Raw genomic sequence first — 18,492 nt, 5'->3', positions numbered from 1 at the left:
ATTAGCATACAGTATATTTGACAATTAAAGAGCAACATTTAATAGGTTTTAAATCAAACCACGTGGGAAAAGAATTGTTCCAAAAACCACCCAGGGCTTCCATACAGCAGGACATCCCCACCATCCCTCTGGGAAAATGTAGGACCCCTCCTCCTGAGAAAGAGTCTTTGGATTCTCACCTTCACTTCAGATAGAGGAAAGTAGACCGATACATAGAGAGAGTGCAGTGGATGTGTGTGAGAGAGAGAGAGTGTAGTGGATGTGTGAGAGAGAGAGAGAGAGAGAGAGAGTGAGTGTAGTGGATGTGAGAGAGAGAGAGAGAGAGAGAGAGAGAGAGAGAGAGAGAGAGAGAGAGAGAGAGAGAGAGAGAGAGAGCAGTGGATGTGTGCAGATGCTGATGCTTGAACAGGGATATGTTTATATGGCAAAGCAAGAGTCGTCCCTCAGTGTGGAAAACCCTGGGACTGTGTCATGGTGAGAGCCCCGCCCTCACCCATTGGCTCCTTCAGTCCCAGCATGTCCAATCCGGTGGTCCCATGAAGGACAATGGGCACAGACTCCTCCTTCAACTGGCAGGAGGATGAAGTTGCCCTTAGACACTGATTGAAGAACAGTTTCTATATTTCTCTATGGTTAAGGTTAGGATATGAGTAAGACGAGCTTATCCTAGATCTGTGGCTAAGGGCAAACTTCCATCCATCTCCTTTAATTGGACCGTGATAGACTGTCCTCTAAGAGGTCCTCTAGTGACCCCGCCCCCTCTATGCTAGGCTCCTCCATCTGCATCATCTTGGTCTTCTTATTGGTTGGTTTGCTGAAGCGGGGTGCGGTGTCCTCCTGCATCAACTCCTTGGCCAAGATGTTCGTCACTGCATGACCAGCTCTCCGGTTGGCTGTGAAAAATAGAAAGCGAGAGAACGAGAGAGAGGTCAGACAGGTCATTTCAGGCATTGGTCATATTGTGTTACCAGACAAGCTCAGAGGAACAGTGGAGACGGGGGTCAGTTCAGAACAGGTTAAAGACTAGCAAACCAAACGTCTCACTGCAAACAACCAGACTGCAGCACTCTATTCCTTATGTAGTGCGCTACTTTTTTCCAAGACTCCATAGGGATCTTATCAAAAGTAGTGCACTATTTAGGGAATAAGGTGCCATTTGGGATGCAGATGGCAGAGAGAGACTGACACCCCCCAGGCGGGCTGTCTGAAGGAACATACCATCTGTTGATACTGGTCAACAGGACCCACACATGAACAAACCTGTATTCACTGGTAACACACACACACACAACTACAGTTGAAGTCGAAAGTTTACATACACTTTAGCCAACTATATTTAAACTCAGTTTTTCACAATTCCTGACATTTAATCCTTGTAAAAATAATAGTAGAGAGAATGATTTATTTCAGCTTTTATTTCTTTCATCACATTTCCAGTGGGTCAGAAGTTTACATACATACTCAATTAGTATTTGGTAGCATTGCCTTTAGTTGGTTTAACTTGGGTCAAACATTTCGGGTGGTCTTCCACAAGCTTCCCACAATAAGTTGGGTGAATTTTGGCCCAACCATTTTGACAGAGCTGGTGTAACTAAGTCAGGTTTGTAGGCCTCCTTGGTCGCACACACTTTTCAGTTCTGCCCACAAATTTTCTATAGGAATGAGGTCAGGGCTTTGTGATGACCACTCCAATACCTTGACTTCGTTGTCCTTAAGCCATTTTGCAACAACCTTGGAAGTATGCTTGGGATCATTTTGAAGACCCATTTGCGACCAAGCTTTAACTTCCTGACTGATGTCTTGAGATGTTGCTTCAATTTATTCACATAATTTTCCTTTCCTCATGATGCCATCTATTTTGTGAATTGCACCAGTCCCTCCTACAGCAAAGCACCTCCACAACATGATGCTGCCACCCCTGTGCTTCATGGTTGGGATGGTGTTCTTCGGCTTGCAAGCATCCCCCTTTTTCCTCCAAACATAACGATGGTCATGATGGCCAAACACTTCTATTTTTGTTTCATCAGACCAGAGGACATTTCTCCAATAGTTACCATCTTTGTTCCCATGTGCAGTTGCAAACCGTAGTCTGGCTTTTTTATGGCGGTTTGGAGCAGTGGCTTCTTCCTTGCTGAGCGGCCTTTCAGGTTAGGTCGGTATAGGACTGTGGATATAGATATACTGTGATATTTACTGTGGATATAGATACTTTTGTACCCATTTCCTCCAACATCATCACAAGGTCCTTTGCTGTTGATCTGGGATTGATTTGCACTTTTCGCACCAAAGTACGTTCATCTCTAGGAGACAGAACGAGTCTCCTTCCTGAGCGGTATGACGGCTGCGTGGCCCATGGTGTTTATACTTGCGTACTATTGTTTGTACAGATGAACGTGGTACCTTCAGGCATTTGGAAATTGCTCCCAAGGATGAACCAGACTTGTGGAGGTCTACAATTATTTTTCGGAGGTCTTGGCCGATTTCTTTTGATTTTCCCATGATGTCAAGCAAAGAGGCACAGAGTTTGAAGGTAGGCCTTGAAATACATCCACAGGTACACTTCCAATTGACTAGCCTATCAGAAGCTTCTAAAGCCACACCATAATTTTCTGGAATTTTCCTAGCTGTTTAAAGGCACAGTCAACCTCGTGTATGAAAACTTCTAACCCACTGGAATTGTTACAGTGAATTATAAGTGAAATAATCTGTCTGTAAACAATTGTTGGAAAAATTACTTGTGTCATGCACAACGTAGATGTCCTAAACGACTTGAAAAATGAGTTTTAATGACTCCAACATAAATGTATGTAAACTTCAACTGTATGTCTTACTAGAACTGTGAGGACTTTTTTAGGACAAACAATTGATCCCCATTCAGAATCCTTTATTCCCTAACCATAAAACTAACCCTAACCATAAAACTAACCCTAACCATAAAACTAACCCTAACCATAAAACTAACCCTAACCATAAAACTAACCCTAACCATAAAACTAACCCTAACCATAACACTAACCCTAACCTAACCATAACACTAACCCTAACCATAACACTAACCCTAACCATAAAACTAACCCTAACCATAAAACTAACCCTAACCATAACACTAACCCTAACCATAACACTAACCCTAACCATAAAACTAACCCTAACCATAACACTAACCCTAACCATAACACTAACACTAACCCTAACCATAAAAAACTAACCCCTAACCATAAAACTAACCCTAACCATAAAACTAACCCCCATAAACCATAACCACTAACCCTAACCCATAAAACTAACCCTAACCATAACCTAATAAAACTAACCCTAACCATAAAACTAACTAACCTAACCATAAAACTAACTAACCATAACACTAATAAAACTAACTAACCCTAACCATAAAACTAACCCTAACCATAACACTAACCCTAACCATAAAACTAACCCTAACCATAAAACTAACCCTAACCATAAAACTAACCCTAACCATAAAACTAACCCTAACCATAAAACTAACCCTAACCATAAACCCTAACCATAAAACTAACCCGTAAGCCTAAAATAGCCTTTTTACAAGTGTTGACTGGCAAAATATCCTCTAACCCTAACCTTCTAAAACTAACCCTAACCATAAGCCTAAAATAGCCTTTTTACAAGTGTTGACTGGCAAAATATCCTCACTTCTCTGAATTTGAGTTGTAAACGTGTACACACACGAACATAGCACAGTGGTGTTAATGTGAGTGAGGGTTAGTCTGTGTGTGTACCGAACCCTTCACTATGTGTCAGATTACTACAGCTCTACATGATCCTGCTGACACAGAGAGAGCAATGTAGAGGGATGGAAGGATAATGCCTGTAGTAGGAAGATGAGAGAAAGGGGAGAGAGGGAGAGGAGCGAGAAATTGTGCCCTGCGGACATTATGTCGTTTTTATCATTCTACTTGTTTAATCTCAACAATCCTGATTTTTTTCTCCCTCCCTCCCTCCCTCCCTTTTTCCCTCCCTCCCTCCCTCCCTCCCTCCCTCCCTCCCTCCCTCCCTCCCTCCCTCCCTCCCTCCCTCCCTCCCTCCCTCCCTCCCTCCCTCCCCTTCTCTCTATTCTCCTGCGTGGGTGGACAGCTGTGCCGCAGTGGCCATGTTGAATTATATAGATCAGACGGGGATTGTGTGTGTGTCTGAGAAATGAGTACAATTATTCCTCAAGACCTGCTGCAAAAGAACTGTGTGTTTGTATCACACACACACAAAATGTGACTGAGAACACACACAGTTGGATGTAGGTGTGTGTGAGAGAGTTTAGAGCAGTCAGTGAGATGCAGTAGTGTATTCTGGAGTTGACCTGGTAGTAAGACTCTGGGCACGCACGCACGCACGCACGCACGCACACACACACGAGCAGGTCTCCAGCACTAGCTGTGAGTCTGGGGAGGAAGAGGAGGAGAGAGGGATCAGTCAGAGGAAGATGGAGAGATACATTAGCGGTTATGTAATTCAGTCCATTTCACTTGATCAGTACTCGGCTTCACAGAACTTCATCAATGCTGACGAAAACAGGCAGCCAGGCCTTTAAATTAGCATCTACCCCAGGGTGTTCAGAACAGAGATTTCACAGTCACACACACACCAATTAGACATTATGCAAATGACTCTGATAGAGAGAGAAGTACAGATCAGAGCCAGTCCCAGAGACCCAACATGAGAAGAAATTTCAAAGGCTGTCAATTCAGCGCCACTCCTCTCCCTCAGGAGAGAGAACAGAACGAGGAAAGAAAGGGGTTGATGATTAGAACCACAGTCAGCTAGGGAGAGAGAGGTCAGAATAAAGACTAAACCACTAATCAGAGAATCAGTGAGAGGACACTGGTTTGGGGTCGTCGAATCAGGGAGGACTGGTTTGGGGGTCGGCGAATCAGGGAGAGGACACTGGTTTGGTGGTCGGCGAATCAGGGAGAGGACACTGGTTTGGGGTCGGCGAATCAGGGAGAGGACACTGGTTTGGGGACGGCGAATCAGGGAGAGGACACTGGTTTGGGGTCGGCGAATCAGGGAGAGGACACTGGTTTGGGGTCGGCGAATCAGGGAGAGGACACTGGTTTGGAGTCGGAGAACCAAGGAGACGACTGGTTTGGGGGTCGGCGAACCAGGGAGAGGACTGGTTTGGGGGTCGGAGAATCAGGGAGAGAACACTGATTTGGGGTCGGAGAATCAGGGAGAGGACACTGGTTGTTATGAACGAAATAGAGGATGATGTTGGTTAGAAGAGCAGATCAATTCCTGACTGATCAGGACAAAGCCCATCTGTGCTGATCGTAACCAGCTCCCGGTGCTATCGTAACCAGCTCCCGGTGCTATCGTAACCAGCTCCCGGTGCTATCGTAACCAGCTCCCGGTGCTATCGTAACCAGCTCCCGGTGCTATCGTAACCAGCTCCCGGTGCTATCGTAACCAGCTCCCGGTGCTATCGTAACCAGCTCCCGGTGCTATCGTAACCAGCTCCCGGTGCTATCGTAACCAGCTCCCGGTGCTATCGTAACCAGCTCCCGGTGCTATCGTAACCAGCTCCCGGTGCTATCGTAACCAGCTCCCGGTGCTATCGTAACCAGCTCCCGGTGCTATCGTAACTAGCTCCCGGTGCTATCGTAACTAGCTCCCGGTGCTATCGTAACTAGCTCCCGGTGCTATCGTAACTAGCTCCTGGTGCTATCGTAACTAGCTCCGGTGCTATCGTAACTGGTTCTCCAGTCAGAGCTGAGAGGGGAGTTTGGCTCTGGGACTGAAGAGTTCTCTTCCCACCAGGAAATGAGATGTCTAGACAAGAACCCAGCACAATGCCTCAAAAACATGCTGCCTGTGTTCAATTTTGTTTATAACTCTGTGTGTATGTGTGTGTGTGAGAGAGAGTGTGTTCCTGAGTGAGTGTGTGTGTGTGTGCGTGGGAGGGGAGATGGGGACACAGAGTGGTTTAAAGATCATCTGCGACACATTACACAATATGGGAGTCTTCATAATTACTGACTGATGGGGAAAGTCACTTATTGTGCCAGTGAGAGTTTTCATGTTTGTGTCTATGTAGAGGTCTATAGTCATGTGTCTGTGTAGAGGTCTATAGTCATGTGTCTGTAGAGGTCTATAGTCATGTGTCTGTAGAGGTCTATAGTCATGTGTCTGTGTAGAGGTCTATAGTCATGTGTCTGTGTAGAGGTCTATAGTCATGTGTCTGTGTAGAGGTCTATAGTCATGTGTCTGTGTAGAGGTCTATAGTCATGTGTCTGTAGAGGTCTATAGTCATGTGTCTGTGTAGAGGTCTATAGTCATGTGTCTGTGTAGAGGTCTATAGTCATGTGTCTGTAGAGGTCTATAGTCATGTGTCTGTGTAGAGGTCTATAGTCATGTGTCTGTGTAGAGGTCTATAGTCATGTGTCTGTAGAGGTCTATAGTCATGTGTCTGTGTAGAGGTCTATAGTCATGTGTCTGTAGAGGTCTATAGTCATGTGTCTGTGTAGAGGTCTATAGTCATGTGTCTGTGTAGAGGTCTATAGTCATGTGTCTGTGTAGAGGTCTATAGTCATGTGTCTGTAGAGGTCTATAGTCATGTGTCTGTGTAGAGGTCTATAGTCATGTGTCTGTGTAGAGGTCTATAGTCATGTGTCTGTAGAGGTCTATAGTCATGTGTCTGTGTAGAGGTCTATAGTCATGTGTCTGTGTAGAGGTCTATAGTCATGTGTCTGTGTAGAGGTCTATAGTCATGTGTCTGTGTAGAGGTCTATAGTCATGTGTCTGTGTAGAGGTCTATAGTCATGTGTCTGTGTAGAGGTCTATAGTCATGTGTCTGTGTAGAGGTCTATAGTCATGTGTCTGTGTAGAGGTCTATAGTCATGTGTCTGTGTAGAGGTCTATAGTCATGTGTCTGTGTAGAGGTCTATAGTCATGTGTCTGTGTAGAGGTCTATAGTCATGTGTCTGTGTAGAGGTCTATAGTCATGTGTCTGTGTAGAGGTCTATAGTCATGTGTCTGTGTAGAGGTCTATAGTCATGTGTCTGTGTAGAGGTCTATAGTCATGTGTCTGTGTAGAGGTCTATAGTCATGTGTCTGTAGTAGAGGTCTATAGTCACGTGTCTGTGTAGAGGTCTATAGTCATGTGTCTGTAGAGGTCTATAGTCATGTGTCTGTGTAGAGGTCTATAGTCATGTGTCTGTGTAGAGGTCTATAGTCATGTGTCTGTGTAGAGGTCTATAGTCATGTGTCTGTGTAGAGGTCTATAGTCATGTGTCTGTGTAGAGGTCTATAGTCATGTGTCTGTGTAGAGGTCTATAGTCATGTGTCTGTGTAGAGGTCTATAGTCATGTGTCTGTGTAGAGGGAGAGGTCTATAGTCATGTGTCTGTGTAGAGGTCTATAGTCATGTGTCTGTGTAGAGGTCTATAGTCATGTGTCTGTGTAGAGGTCTATAGTCATGTGTCTGTGTAGAGGTCTATAGTCATGTGTCTGTGTAGAGGTCTATAGTCATGTGTCTGTGTAGAGGTCTATAGTCATGTGTCTGTGTAGAGGTCTATAGTCATGTGTCTGTGTAGAGGTCTATAGTCATGTGTCTGTGTAGAGGTCTATAGTCATGTGTCTGTGTAGAGGTCTATAGTCATGTGTCTGTAGAGGTCTATAGTCATGTGTCTGTAGAGGTCTATAGTCATGTGTCTGTGTAGAGGTCTATAGTCATGTGTCTGTGTAGAGGTCTATAGTCATGTGTCTGTGTAGAGGTCTATAGTCATGTGTCTGTGTAGAGGTCTATAGTCATGTGTCTGTAGAGGTCTATAGTCATGTGTCTGTAGAGGTCTATAGTCATGTGTCTGTGTAGAGGTCTATAGTCATGTGTCTGTAGAGGTCTATAGTCATGTGTCTGTGTAGAGGTCTATAGTCATGTGTCTGTGTAGAGGTCTATAGTCATGTGTCTGTGTAGAGGTCTATAGTCATGTGTCTGTGTAGAGGTCTATAGTCATGTGTCTGTGTAGAGGTCTATAGTCATGTGTCTGTGTAGAGGTCTATAGTCATGTGTCTGTAGAGGTCTATAGTCATGTGCCTGTAGAGGTCTATAGTCATGTGTCTGTCATGTGTCTGTAGAGGTCTATAGTCATGTGTCTGTGTAGAGGTCTATAGTCATGTGTCTGTGTAGAGGTCTATAGTCATGTGTCTGTGTAGAGGTCTATAGTCATAGTGTCTGTGTAGAGGTCTATAGTCAGAGGTCTATAGTCATGTGTCTGTGTAGAGGTCTATAGTCATGTGTCTGTGTAGAGGTCTATAGTCATGTGTCTGTGTAGAGGTCTATAGTCATGTGTCTGTGTAGAGGTCTATAGTCATGTGTCTGTAGAGGTCTATAGTCATGTGTCTGTGTAGAGGTCTATAGTCATGTGTCTGTGTAGAGGTCTATAGTCATGTGTCTGTGTAGAGGTCTATAGTCATGTGTCTGTGTAGAGGTCTATAGTCATGTGTCTGTGTAGAGGTCTATAGTCATGTGTCTGTGTAGAGGTCTATAGTCATGTGTCTGTGTAGAGGTCTATAGTCATGTGTCTGTGTAGAGGTCTATAGTCATGTGTCTGTGTAGAGGTCTATAGTCATGTGTCTGTGTAGAGGTCTATAGTCATGTGTCTGTGTAGAGGTCTATAGTCATGTGTCTGTGTAGAGGGCTATAGTCACGTGTCTGTGTAGAGGTCTATAGTCATGTGTCTGTAGAGGTCTATAGTCACGTGTCTGTGTAGAGGGAGAGGTCTATAGTCATGTGTCTGTGTAGAGGTCTATAGTCTCGTGTCTGTGTAGAGGTCTATAGTCACGTGTCTGTGTAGAGGTCTATAGTCATGTGTCTGTGTAGAGGTCTATAGTCATGTGTCTGTGTAGAGGTCTATAGTCATGTGTCTGTGTAGAGAGGAGCAGCAGACACTGTGTCTGGTTATAGAAGCTCCCAGCTGGAGCAGCAGACACTGTGTCTGGTTATAGAAGCTCCCAACTGGAGCAGCAGACAATGTGTCTGGTTATAGAAGCTCCCAGCTGGAGCAGCATACACTGTGTCTGGTTATAGAAGCTCCCAGCTGGAGCAGCATACACTGTGTCTGGTTATAGAAGCTCTCAACTGGAGGAGCAGACAGTGTGTCTGGTTATAGAAGCCCCAACTGGAGCAGCAGACAGTGTGTCTGGTTATAGAAGGCCCCAACTGGAGGAGCAGACAGTGTGTCTGGTTATAGAAGCTCTCAACTGGAGCAGCAGACAGTGTGTCTGGTTATAGAAGCTCTCAACTGGAGGAGCAGACAGTGTGTCTGGTTATAGAAGCCCCCAACTGGAGGAGCAGACAGTGTGTCTGGTTATAGAAGCCCCCAACTGGAGGAGCAGACAGTGTGTCTGGTTATAGAAGCTCCCAACTGGAGCAGCAGACAGTGTGTCTCGTTATAGAAGCTCCCAGCTGGAGCAGCAGACAGTGTGTCTGGTTATAGAAGCCCCCAACTGGAGGAGCAGACAGTGTGTCTGGTTATATAAGCTCCATCGCCCTCCTCAGGCAAGACAGGCAATACACTTATTCCCATAACAAACCATTTGTGACAACTGCTCTCAAAGCAGAAAGGGCAGTGTGTGAGTGAGTGAGTGAGTGAGTGAGTGAGTGAGTGAGTGAGTGAGTGAGTGAGAGAGAGAGAGAGAGAAGGGGGTTCGACTTGTCTAGATGAGGGTTTTGTTGGTCAGTAACTTTTGGAAAGCGTGTGTATTGTTGAGGTGTACAGCGAGCCCTACGGTGAGGGAAGTTCTTTATTAGGGTCACCCCCCTTTTAAAGGGCAGGCCTGCTGAGGAGAGAGTGTGTCTCTGTTATGACTGGCTCTTTATATGTGTCCATCTATTGTGATTGGTGCTCTGTTATTCGTAATCTTTTGTGATTGGTGCCTTAGGGTGGTGTTATGACCTAGCAGATGGGTCTATGGTGATGTTCGCGACGCCTCTTTGTGATGTCATCATTCCTTTAAACACCATCACATGACAGAGGGGAATAGCCAGTAGTTCAAGATTTTAGTCAAAATTGGACATCTATCCATGTCCTGAGGACGTTGAGAAATGGCGTCAACACCAGCCACTAGGGGCAACAGTGCGCGATATTACCATCAGCAGGCTTGGTTTTTGCTAGGGCTTTGTGGACGGGTAATCCCTGACTCTGGGTCAGAAGGTTGTGTGTTCAATCTCAGTCGTGGACGTTGGTTTTTTATTTGACCACTATCCTAAACCTTAACCCTTATGTTAACCATTCAGAATGAGTGCCTAACCCTAACCATTCAGAATGAGTGCCTAACCCTCACCATTCAGAATGAATGCCTAATCTTAACCATTCAGAATGAGTGCCTAACCCTAACCATTCAGAATGAATGCCTAATCTTAACCATTCAGAATGAGTGCCTAATCTTAACCATTCAGAATGAGTGCCTAATCTTAACCATTCAGAATGAGTGCCTAATCTTAACCATTCAGAATGAGTGCCTAATCTTAACCATTCAGAATGAGTGCCTAACCCTAACCATTCAGAATGAGTGCCTAATCTTAACCATTCAGAATGAGTGCCTAATCCTAACCATTCAGAATGAGTGCCTAATCTTAACCATTCAGAATGAGTGCCTAACCCTAACCATTCAGAATGAGTGCCTAATCTTAACCATTCAGAATGAGTGCCTAACCCTAACCATTCAGAATGAGTGCCTAACCCTAACCATTCAGAATGAGTGCCTAACCCTAACCATTCAGAATGAGTGCCTAACCTTAACCATTCAGAATGAGTGCCTAACCCTAACCATTCAGAATGAGTGCCTAACCTTAACCATTCAGAATGAGTGCCTAACCCTAACCATTCAGAATGAGTGCCTAATCTTAGACTGTGTGAGACTGTATAAAGCGTGTTACTATGTGTTGAAGTGTGGGTGTGTGTATATATTTGTATCGGTATTGGTATTTGAGCATATGTCTGCTGGTATGCAGTGCGTGTGTTGGTATGCAGTGTGTGTGTGTGTTGGCCTTGCTTAAAAAGAGCAGTGTAGACAGAGTGAGGGCAGCTGCTGCCCCTCTCCCCTAGAGACAACCAGGCAGACAGAGCTGCTGAGTCACAGGTCAGGGGTTAGAGGTCAGTCTCCCCAGTCTGTCTCCTCGCAGGCTTGTGGCCTTGAGCTCTGTGTGTGTGGAATCTAACAGTATGGAAGGTTCTGACACCACTCAGCAAGAGGCTGGAGCTCTGTGTGTGTGGAATCTAACAGTATGGAAGGTCCTGACACCACTCAGCAAGAGGCTGGAGCTCTGTGTGTGTGGAATCTAACAGTATGGAAGGTCCTGACACCACTCAGCAAGAGGCTGGAGCTCTGTGTGTGTGGAATCTAACAGTATGGAAGGTCCTGACACCACTCAGCAAGAGGCTGGAGCTCTGTGTGTGTGGAATCTAACAGTATGGAAGGTCCTGACACCACTCAGCAAGAGGCTGGAGCTCTGTGTGTGTGGAATCTAACAGTATGGAAGGTTCTGACACCACTCAGCAAGAGGCTGGAGCTCTGTGTGTGTGGAATCTAACAGTATGGAAGGTTCTGACACCACTCAGCATGAGGCTGGAGCTCTGTGTGTGTGGAATCTAACAGTATGGAAGGTCCTGACACCACTCAGCAAGAGGCTGGAGCTCTGTGTGTGTGGAATCTAACAGTATGGAAGGTCCTGACACCACTCAGCAAGAGGCTGGAGCTCTGTGTGTGTGGAATCTAACAGTATGGAAGGTCCTGATACCACTCAGCAAGAGGCTGGAGCTCTGTGTGTGTGGAATCTAACAGTATGGAAGGTCCAGACACCACTCAGCATGAGGCTGGAGCTCTGTGTGTGTGGAATCTAACAGTATGGAAGGTCCAGACACCACTCAGCAAGAGGCTGGAGCTCTGTGTGTGTGGAATCTAACAGTATGGAAGGTCCTGACCACCACAAGAGGCAGAATCTAACAGTAGAGGCTCAGCAAGAGCTCTGTGTGTGTGGAATCTAACAGTATGGAAGGTCCTGACACCACTCAGCATGAGGCTGGAGCTCTGTGTGTGTGGAATCTAACAGTATGGAAGGTCCTGACACCACTCAGCAAGAGGCTGGAGCTCTGTGTGTGTGGAATCTAACAGTATGGAAGGTTCTGATACCACTCAGCAAGAGGCTGGAGCTCTGTGTGTGTGGAATCTAACAGTATGGAAGGTCCTGACACCACTCAGCAAGAGGCTGGAGCTCTGTGTGTGTGGAATCTAACAGTATGGAAGGTTCTGACACCACTCAGCAAGAGGCTGGAGCTCTGTGTGTGTGGAATCTAACAGTATGGAAGGTTCTGATACCACTCAGCATGAGGCTGGAGCTCTGTGTGTGTGGAATCTAACAGTATGGAAGGTCCTGACACCACTCAGCATGAGGCTGGAGCTCTGTGTGTGTGGAATCTAACAGTATGGAAGGTCCAGACACCACTCAGCAAGAGGCTGGAGCTCTGTGTGTGTGGAATCTAACAGTATGGAAGATAACACAGTAAAATATAAGGTATGGGGGGGGGTTGCTCGTCAGAATGTCAGCCATCTTAAATGTCTGTATTAGAAGCAGGATGCGTCTCCCTCTCCTTCTTGTCCAGCCCACTATAAGACGACCTCTGAGTCATTGAACACACACACACACACTATCACGTCCAAACTAATGAGACCAGGGGAGAACCACGTGGCTGACTGGAAAATTAGACATAAACAAAGCTCTGATTGGCCTGAATAAACCATAGCTAACCAAAACATTATACATGGAAAACAAGAACAATGGAAGGGGGGGGGGAGGACACAAAGAGAGAGAGACAGGGAGAGAGAGAGACGGAGCGAGAGAGAGACAGGGCGAGAGAGAGAGGCAGGGCGAGAGAGAGGCAGGGCGAGAGAGGCAGAGCGAGAGAGAGGCAGAGCGAGAGAGAGGCAGAGCGAGAGAGGCAGAGCGAGAGAGAGGCAGAGCGAGAGAGAGGCAGAGCGAGAGAGACAGATAGATTAGGTTGGCATTCCAAGTCATCCTAAAGGTGTTCAATGGGGTTGAGGTCAGGGCTCTGTGCAGGCCAGTCAAGTTCTCGACAAACCATTTCTGTATGGACCTCACTTCTCCAAACTGTTGCCACAAAGTTGGAAGCACAGAGTTGTCTAGAATGTAATTGTATACTGAAGCATTAAGATACCCCTTCACTGTAACTAAGGGGCCTGAACCATGAAAAACAGCCCCAAACCATTATTTATCATCCACCAAACTTTACAGCTAGCACTATGCATTCTGGCAGGCAGCATTCTCCTGGCATCGGCCAAACCCAGATTCATCCGTCGGGCTGCCAGATGGTGAAGCGTGACTCATCACTCCAGAGAACGCGTTTCTACAGCTCCAGAGTCCAATGGTGGCGAGCTTTACATCACTCCAAACAGTTAGAATTACACATGGTGATGTAAGTTATGTGTGCGGCTGCTCGGCCATGGAAACCCATTTCATGAAGCTCTCGACGAACAGTTCTTGTGCTGACGTTGCTTCCAGAGGCAGTTTTGAACTCAGCAGCGAGTGTTGCAACCGAGGACAAACGAGATTCATATTTCTGGCCAAGTAGCGCATGTATTACAACCACAGTATTACATACACACCAGAGTTAGAGGACCCCAGAAGACCTCTCCACAGACCACTGAGCCCAGCAACCTCGACACTCATAACACAAAATCACACAGACCTGCCCGAAAGAGAGGGACACAGAAGGGAGAGTGGGAGAGAAAGAGAGGGACACAGAAGGGAGAGTGGGAGAGAAAGAAAGGGACACAGAAGGGAGAGTGAGAGAGAGATAGAGACAGAGAGAGACAAAGGGAAGAGAGAGACAGACAGAGGGAGAGAGAACAGTCTCTTTTGCATATAGATATTCTAAAATATAATATCCACTCCAATACACCAGTCCACATCAGTATCCCATTAAGAAAGGTGGGGTTACACACTCCCCCCCCCCCGTCTCTCCTTCCTGCTCTGTTACATGTTAATAAACATCCCTCTTCTCTCCTTCCTGCTCTGTTACATGTTAATAAACATCCCTCTCTTCTCTCCTTCCTGCTCTGTTACATGTTAATAAACATCCCTCTCTTCTCTCCTTCCTGCTCTGTTACATGTTAATAAACATCCCTCTCTTCTCTCCTTCCTGCTCTGTTACATGTTAATAAACATCCCTCTCTTCTCTCCTTCCTGCTCTGTTACATGTTAATAAACATCCCTCTCTTCTCTCCTTCCTGCTCTGTTACATGTTAATAAACATCCCTCTTCTCTCCTTCCTGCTCTGTTACATGTTAATAAACATCCCTCTCTTCTCTCCTTCCTGCTATGTTACATGTTAATAAACATCCCTCCTCTCCTTCCTGCTCTGTTACATGTTAATAAACATCCCTCTTCTCTCCTTCCTGCTCTGTTACATGTTAATAAACATCCCTCTTCTCTCCTTTCTGCTCTGTTACATGTTAATAAACATCCCTCTCTTCTCTCCTTCCTGCTCTGTTACATGTTAATAAACATCCCTCTTCTCTCCTTCCTGCTCTGTTACATGTTAATAAACATCCCTCTTCTCTCCTTCCTGCTCTGTTACATGTTAATAAACATCCCTCTTCTCTCCTTCCTGCTCTGTTACATGTTAATAAACATCCCTCTTCTCTCCTTCCTGCTCGGTTACATGTTAATAAACATCCCTCTCTTCTCTCTCCTGCTTCCTGCTTACATGTTAATAAACATCCCTCTCTTCTCTCCTTCCTGCTCTGTTACATGTTAATAAACATCCCTCTCTTCTCTCCTTCCTGCTCTGTTACATGTTAATAAACATCCCTCTCTTCTCTCCTTCCTGCTCTGTTACATGTTAATAAACATCCCTCTCTTCTCTCCTTCCTGCTCTGTTACATGTTAATAAACATCCCTCTCTTCTCTCCTTCCTGCTCTGTTACATGTTAATAAACATCCCTCTCTTCTCTCCTTCCTGCTCTGTTACATGTTAATAAACATCCCTCTCTTCTCTCCTTCCTGCTCTGTTACATGTTAATAAACATCCCTCTCTTCTCTCCTTCCTGCTCTGTTACATGTTAATAAACATCTCTAAGTAGCCTACTCTCTGGTGCTGTACACATGTGAATGTGATCATGAGGATTCTTAAAGCTAGAATCCTTAATTGAAACAAAGCGTTCACCCAAATATATTACATACCAATAGTGTTGGATCTGTGACATTCACTAATGCAGTAGAGCTTTGCTCCGAAGCAATATCAGTTCCCATTGGCTGTAGTGACCAGAACATTGTGGCAACAACAAGAAAAGCTCAAGTACCAAAGGCATGGGACTAACGTTATTTACAAGAGATCATACAAAATGTTTCCTCAACTCTTTTGTTGACGATGTAAAACATGTATGTTGGTCTGATGTGTATAAGGAGATGCATGCAGAGCCCCCTGGATGGATGATGAATTAAACACTTGTTGACCAGCATGCAGAGCCCCTGGATGGATGATGAATTAAACACTTGTTGACCAGCATGCAGAGCCCCTGGATGGATGATGAATTAAACACTTGTTGACCAGCATGCAGAGCCCCTGGATGGATGATGAATTAAACAATTGTTGACCAGCATGCAGAGCCCCTGGATGGATGATGAATTAAACACTTGTTGACCAGCATGCAGAGCCCCCTGGATGGATGATGAATTAAACAATTGTTGACCAACATGCAGAGCCCCTGGATGGATGATGAATTAAACTATTGTTGACCAGCATGCAGAGCCCCTGGATGGATGATGAATTAAACACTTGTTGACCAGCATGCAGAGCCCCCTGGATGGATGATGAATTAAACACTTGTTGACCAGCATGCAGAGCCCCTGGATGGATGATGAATTAAACAATTGTTGACCAGCATGCAGAGCCCCTGGATGGATGATGAATTAAACACTTGTTGACCAGCATGCAGAGCCCCCTGGATGGATGATGAATTAAACAATTGTTGACCAACATGCAGAGCCCCTGGATGGATGATGAATTAAACTATTGTTGACCAGCATGCAGAGCCCCTGGATGGATGATGAATTAAACAATTGTTGACCAGCATGCAGAGCCCCTGGATGGATGATGAATTAAACACTTGTTGACCAGCATGCAGAGCCCCCTGGATGGATGATGAATTAAACAATTGTTGACCAACATGCAGAGCCCCTGGATGGATGATGAATTAAACTATTGTTGACCAGCATGCAGAGCCCCTGGATGGATGATGAATTAAACAATTGTTGACCAGCATGCAGAGCCCCTGGATGGATGATGGATTAAACAATTGTTGACCAGCATGCAGAGCCCCTGGATGGATGATGAATTAAACACTTGTTGACCAGCATGCAGAGCCCCCTGGACGGATGATGAATTAAACAATTGTTGACCAGCATGCAGAGCCCCCTGGATGGATGATGAATTAAACACTTGTTGACCAGCATGCAGAGCCCCTGGATGGATGATGAATTAAACACTTGTTGACCAGCATGCAGAGCCCCCTGGACGGATGATGAATTAAACAATTGTTGACCAGCATGCAGAGCCCCCTGAATGGATGATGAATTTGGTAAAGTGGACAAACTGAGTAGTGAAATGACAACATTGAACCGTGAACCATCATATTAGTGTATTGCAGATATAATAACGAAAGACAAGGATTGCCCCCAGCTGTGCTCTGGACACTATATGTGAACTTATTGCCCTTCATCTATCTTCAGAGCTCGTGCTGCTAGGTGACCTAAACTGGTACATGCTTAACACCCTAGCCATCCTACAATCTAAGTTTGATGCCCTCAATCTCACACAAATTAGCAATGAACCTACCAGGTACCACCCCAAAGCCGTAAACACGGGCACCTTCATAGATATCATCCTAACCAACTTGCCCTCTAAATACACCTCTGTTTTCAACCAAGATCTCAGCGATCACTGCCTCATTGCCTGCTTCTATACCTGCATTGCTTGCTGTTGGGGGTTTTAGGCTGGGTTTCTGTACAACACTTGGAGATATCAGCTGATGTACAAAGGGCTATATAAATACATTTGATTTGATTGTCTGCATCCGTAATGTGTCAGCGGTCAAGAGTCAGCGAGCAGGCCTCTCTAATCGACCTGGCCCGGGTATCCTGGAAGGATATTGACCTCATCTAGTCAGTAGAGGATGCCTGGTTATTTAAAAAAAGTGCCTTCCTCACCATCTTAAATAGGTATGCCCCATTCAAAAAATGTAAAACCAGAAACAGATTTGGCCCTTGGTTCACTCCAGACCTGACTGCCCTTAACCAACACAAAAACATCCTATGGCGTTCTGCATTAGCTTCGAACAGCCCTGTGATATGCAACTTTTCAGGGAAGTTAGAAACCAATATACACAGGCAGTTAGAAAAGCTAAGGCTAGCTTTTTCAAGCATACATTTGCTTCCTGCAACACAAACTCAAAACAGTTCTGGGACACAGTACAGTCCACAGATAATAAGATCACCTCCTCCCAGCTGCCCACTGCACTGAGGATAGGGAACTCTGTCACCACTGATAAATCCACTATAATTGAGAATTTCAATACGCATTTTACGGCTGGTCATGCTTTCCACCTGGCTACCCCTACCCCGGTCAACTGCACTGCACCCCCCACAGCAGCTCGGCCAAGTCTTCCCCATTTCTCCTTCTCCCAAATCCAGTCAGCTGATGTTCTGAAAGAGCTGCAAAATCTGGACCCCTACAAATCAGCCGGGCTAGACAATCTGGACCCTTTCTTTCTAATATGATCTGCCGAAATTGTTGCCACCCCTATTACTAGCCTGTTCAACCTCTTTCGTGTCGTCTGAGATTCCCAAAGATTGGAAAACAGCTGTGGTCATCCCCCTCTTTAAAGGGGGACACACACTTGATCCAAACTGCTACAGACCTATATCTATCCTACCCTGCCTTTGTATGGTCTTCGAAAGCCAAGGCAACAAACAGATTACCGACCATTTCAAATCCCACCGCATCTTCTCCGCTATGCAATCTGGTTTCAGAGCTGATCATGGGTGCACCTCCGCTCAAGGTCCTAAACGACATCTTAACCGCCATCGATAAGAAACAATACTGTGCAGCCGTATTCATTGACCTGGCCAAGGCTTTCGACTCCGTCAATCACCACATCCTCATCAGCAGACTCGATAGCCTTGGTTTCTCAAATATTTGCCTCGCCTGGTTCACCAACTACTTCTCTGATAGAGTTCAGTGTGTCAAATCTTGAGGGCCTGTTGTCCGGGCCTCTGGCAGTCTCTATGGGGGTGCCACAGGGTTCAATTCTCAGGCTGACTCTTTTCTCTGAATACATCAATGCTGTTGCTCTTGCTGCTAGTGAGTCTGTGATCCACCTCTACGCAGACGACACCATTCTGTATACTTCTGGCCCTTCTTTGGACACTCTTAACAACCCTCCA

The 18,492-nt window shown here is 45.5% G+C and overlaps 1 protein-coding gene across 2 annotated transcripts in view; it reads right to left on the bottom strand.

Moving 5' to 3' along the window:
• Positions 1-298: 298 nt before the first annotated feature.
• The window catches only part of LOC135545770 (protein diaphanous homolog 1-like), a 191,412-nt gene continuing 173,218 nt past the window's right edge, over positions 299-18,492 (bottom strand). For both annotated transcript variants that reach the window (XM_064973620.1, XM_064973621.1), the window contains one exon: positions 299-893. In XM_064973620.1, coding sequence (XP_064829692.1) covers positions 706-893 — 188 coding nt within the window. In that variant the 3' untranslated portion in view covers positions 299-705. The remainder of the gene's footprint in view (positions 894-18,492) is intronic.

Source organism: Oncorhynchus masou, chromosome 9 (assembly GCF_036934945.1).
Source record: "Oncorhynchus masou masou isolate Uvic2021 chromosome 9, UVic_Omas_1.1, whole genome shotgun sequence".
Taxonomy (NCBI): domain Eukaryota; kingdom Metazoa; phylum Chordata; class Actinopteri; order Salmoniformes; family Salmonidae; genus Oncorhynchus; species Oncorhynchus masou.
This window is presented reverse-complemented; position numbering and strand designations above follow the sequence as displayed.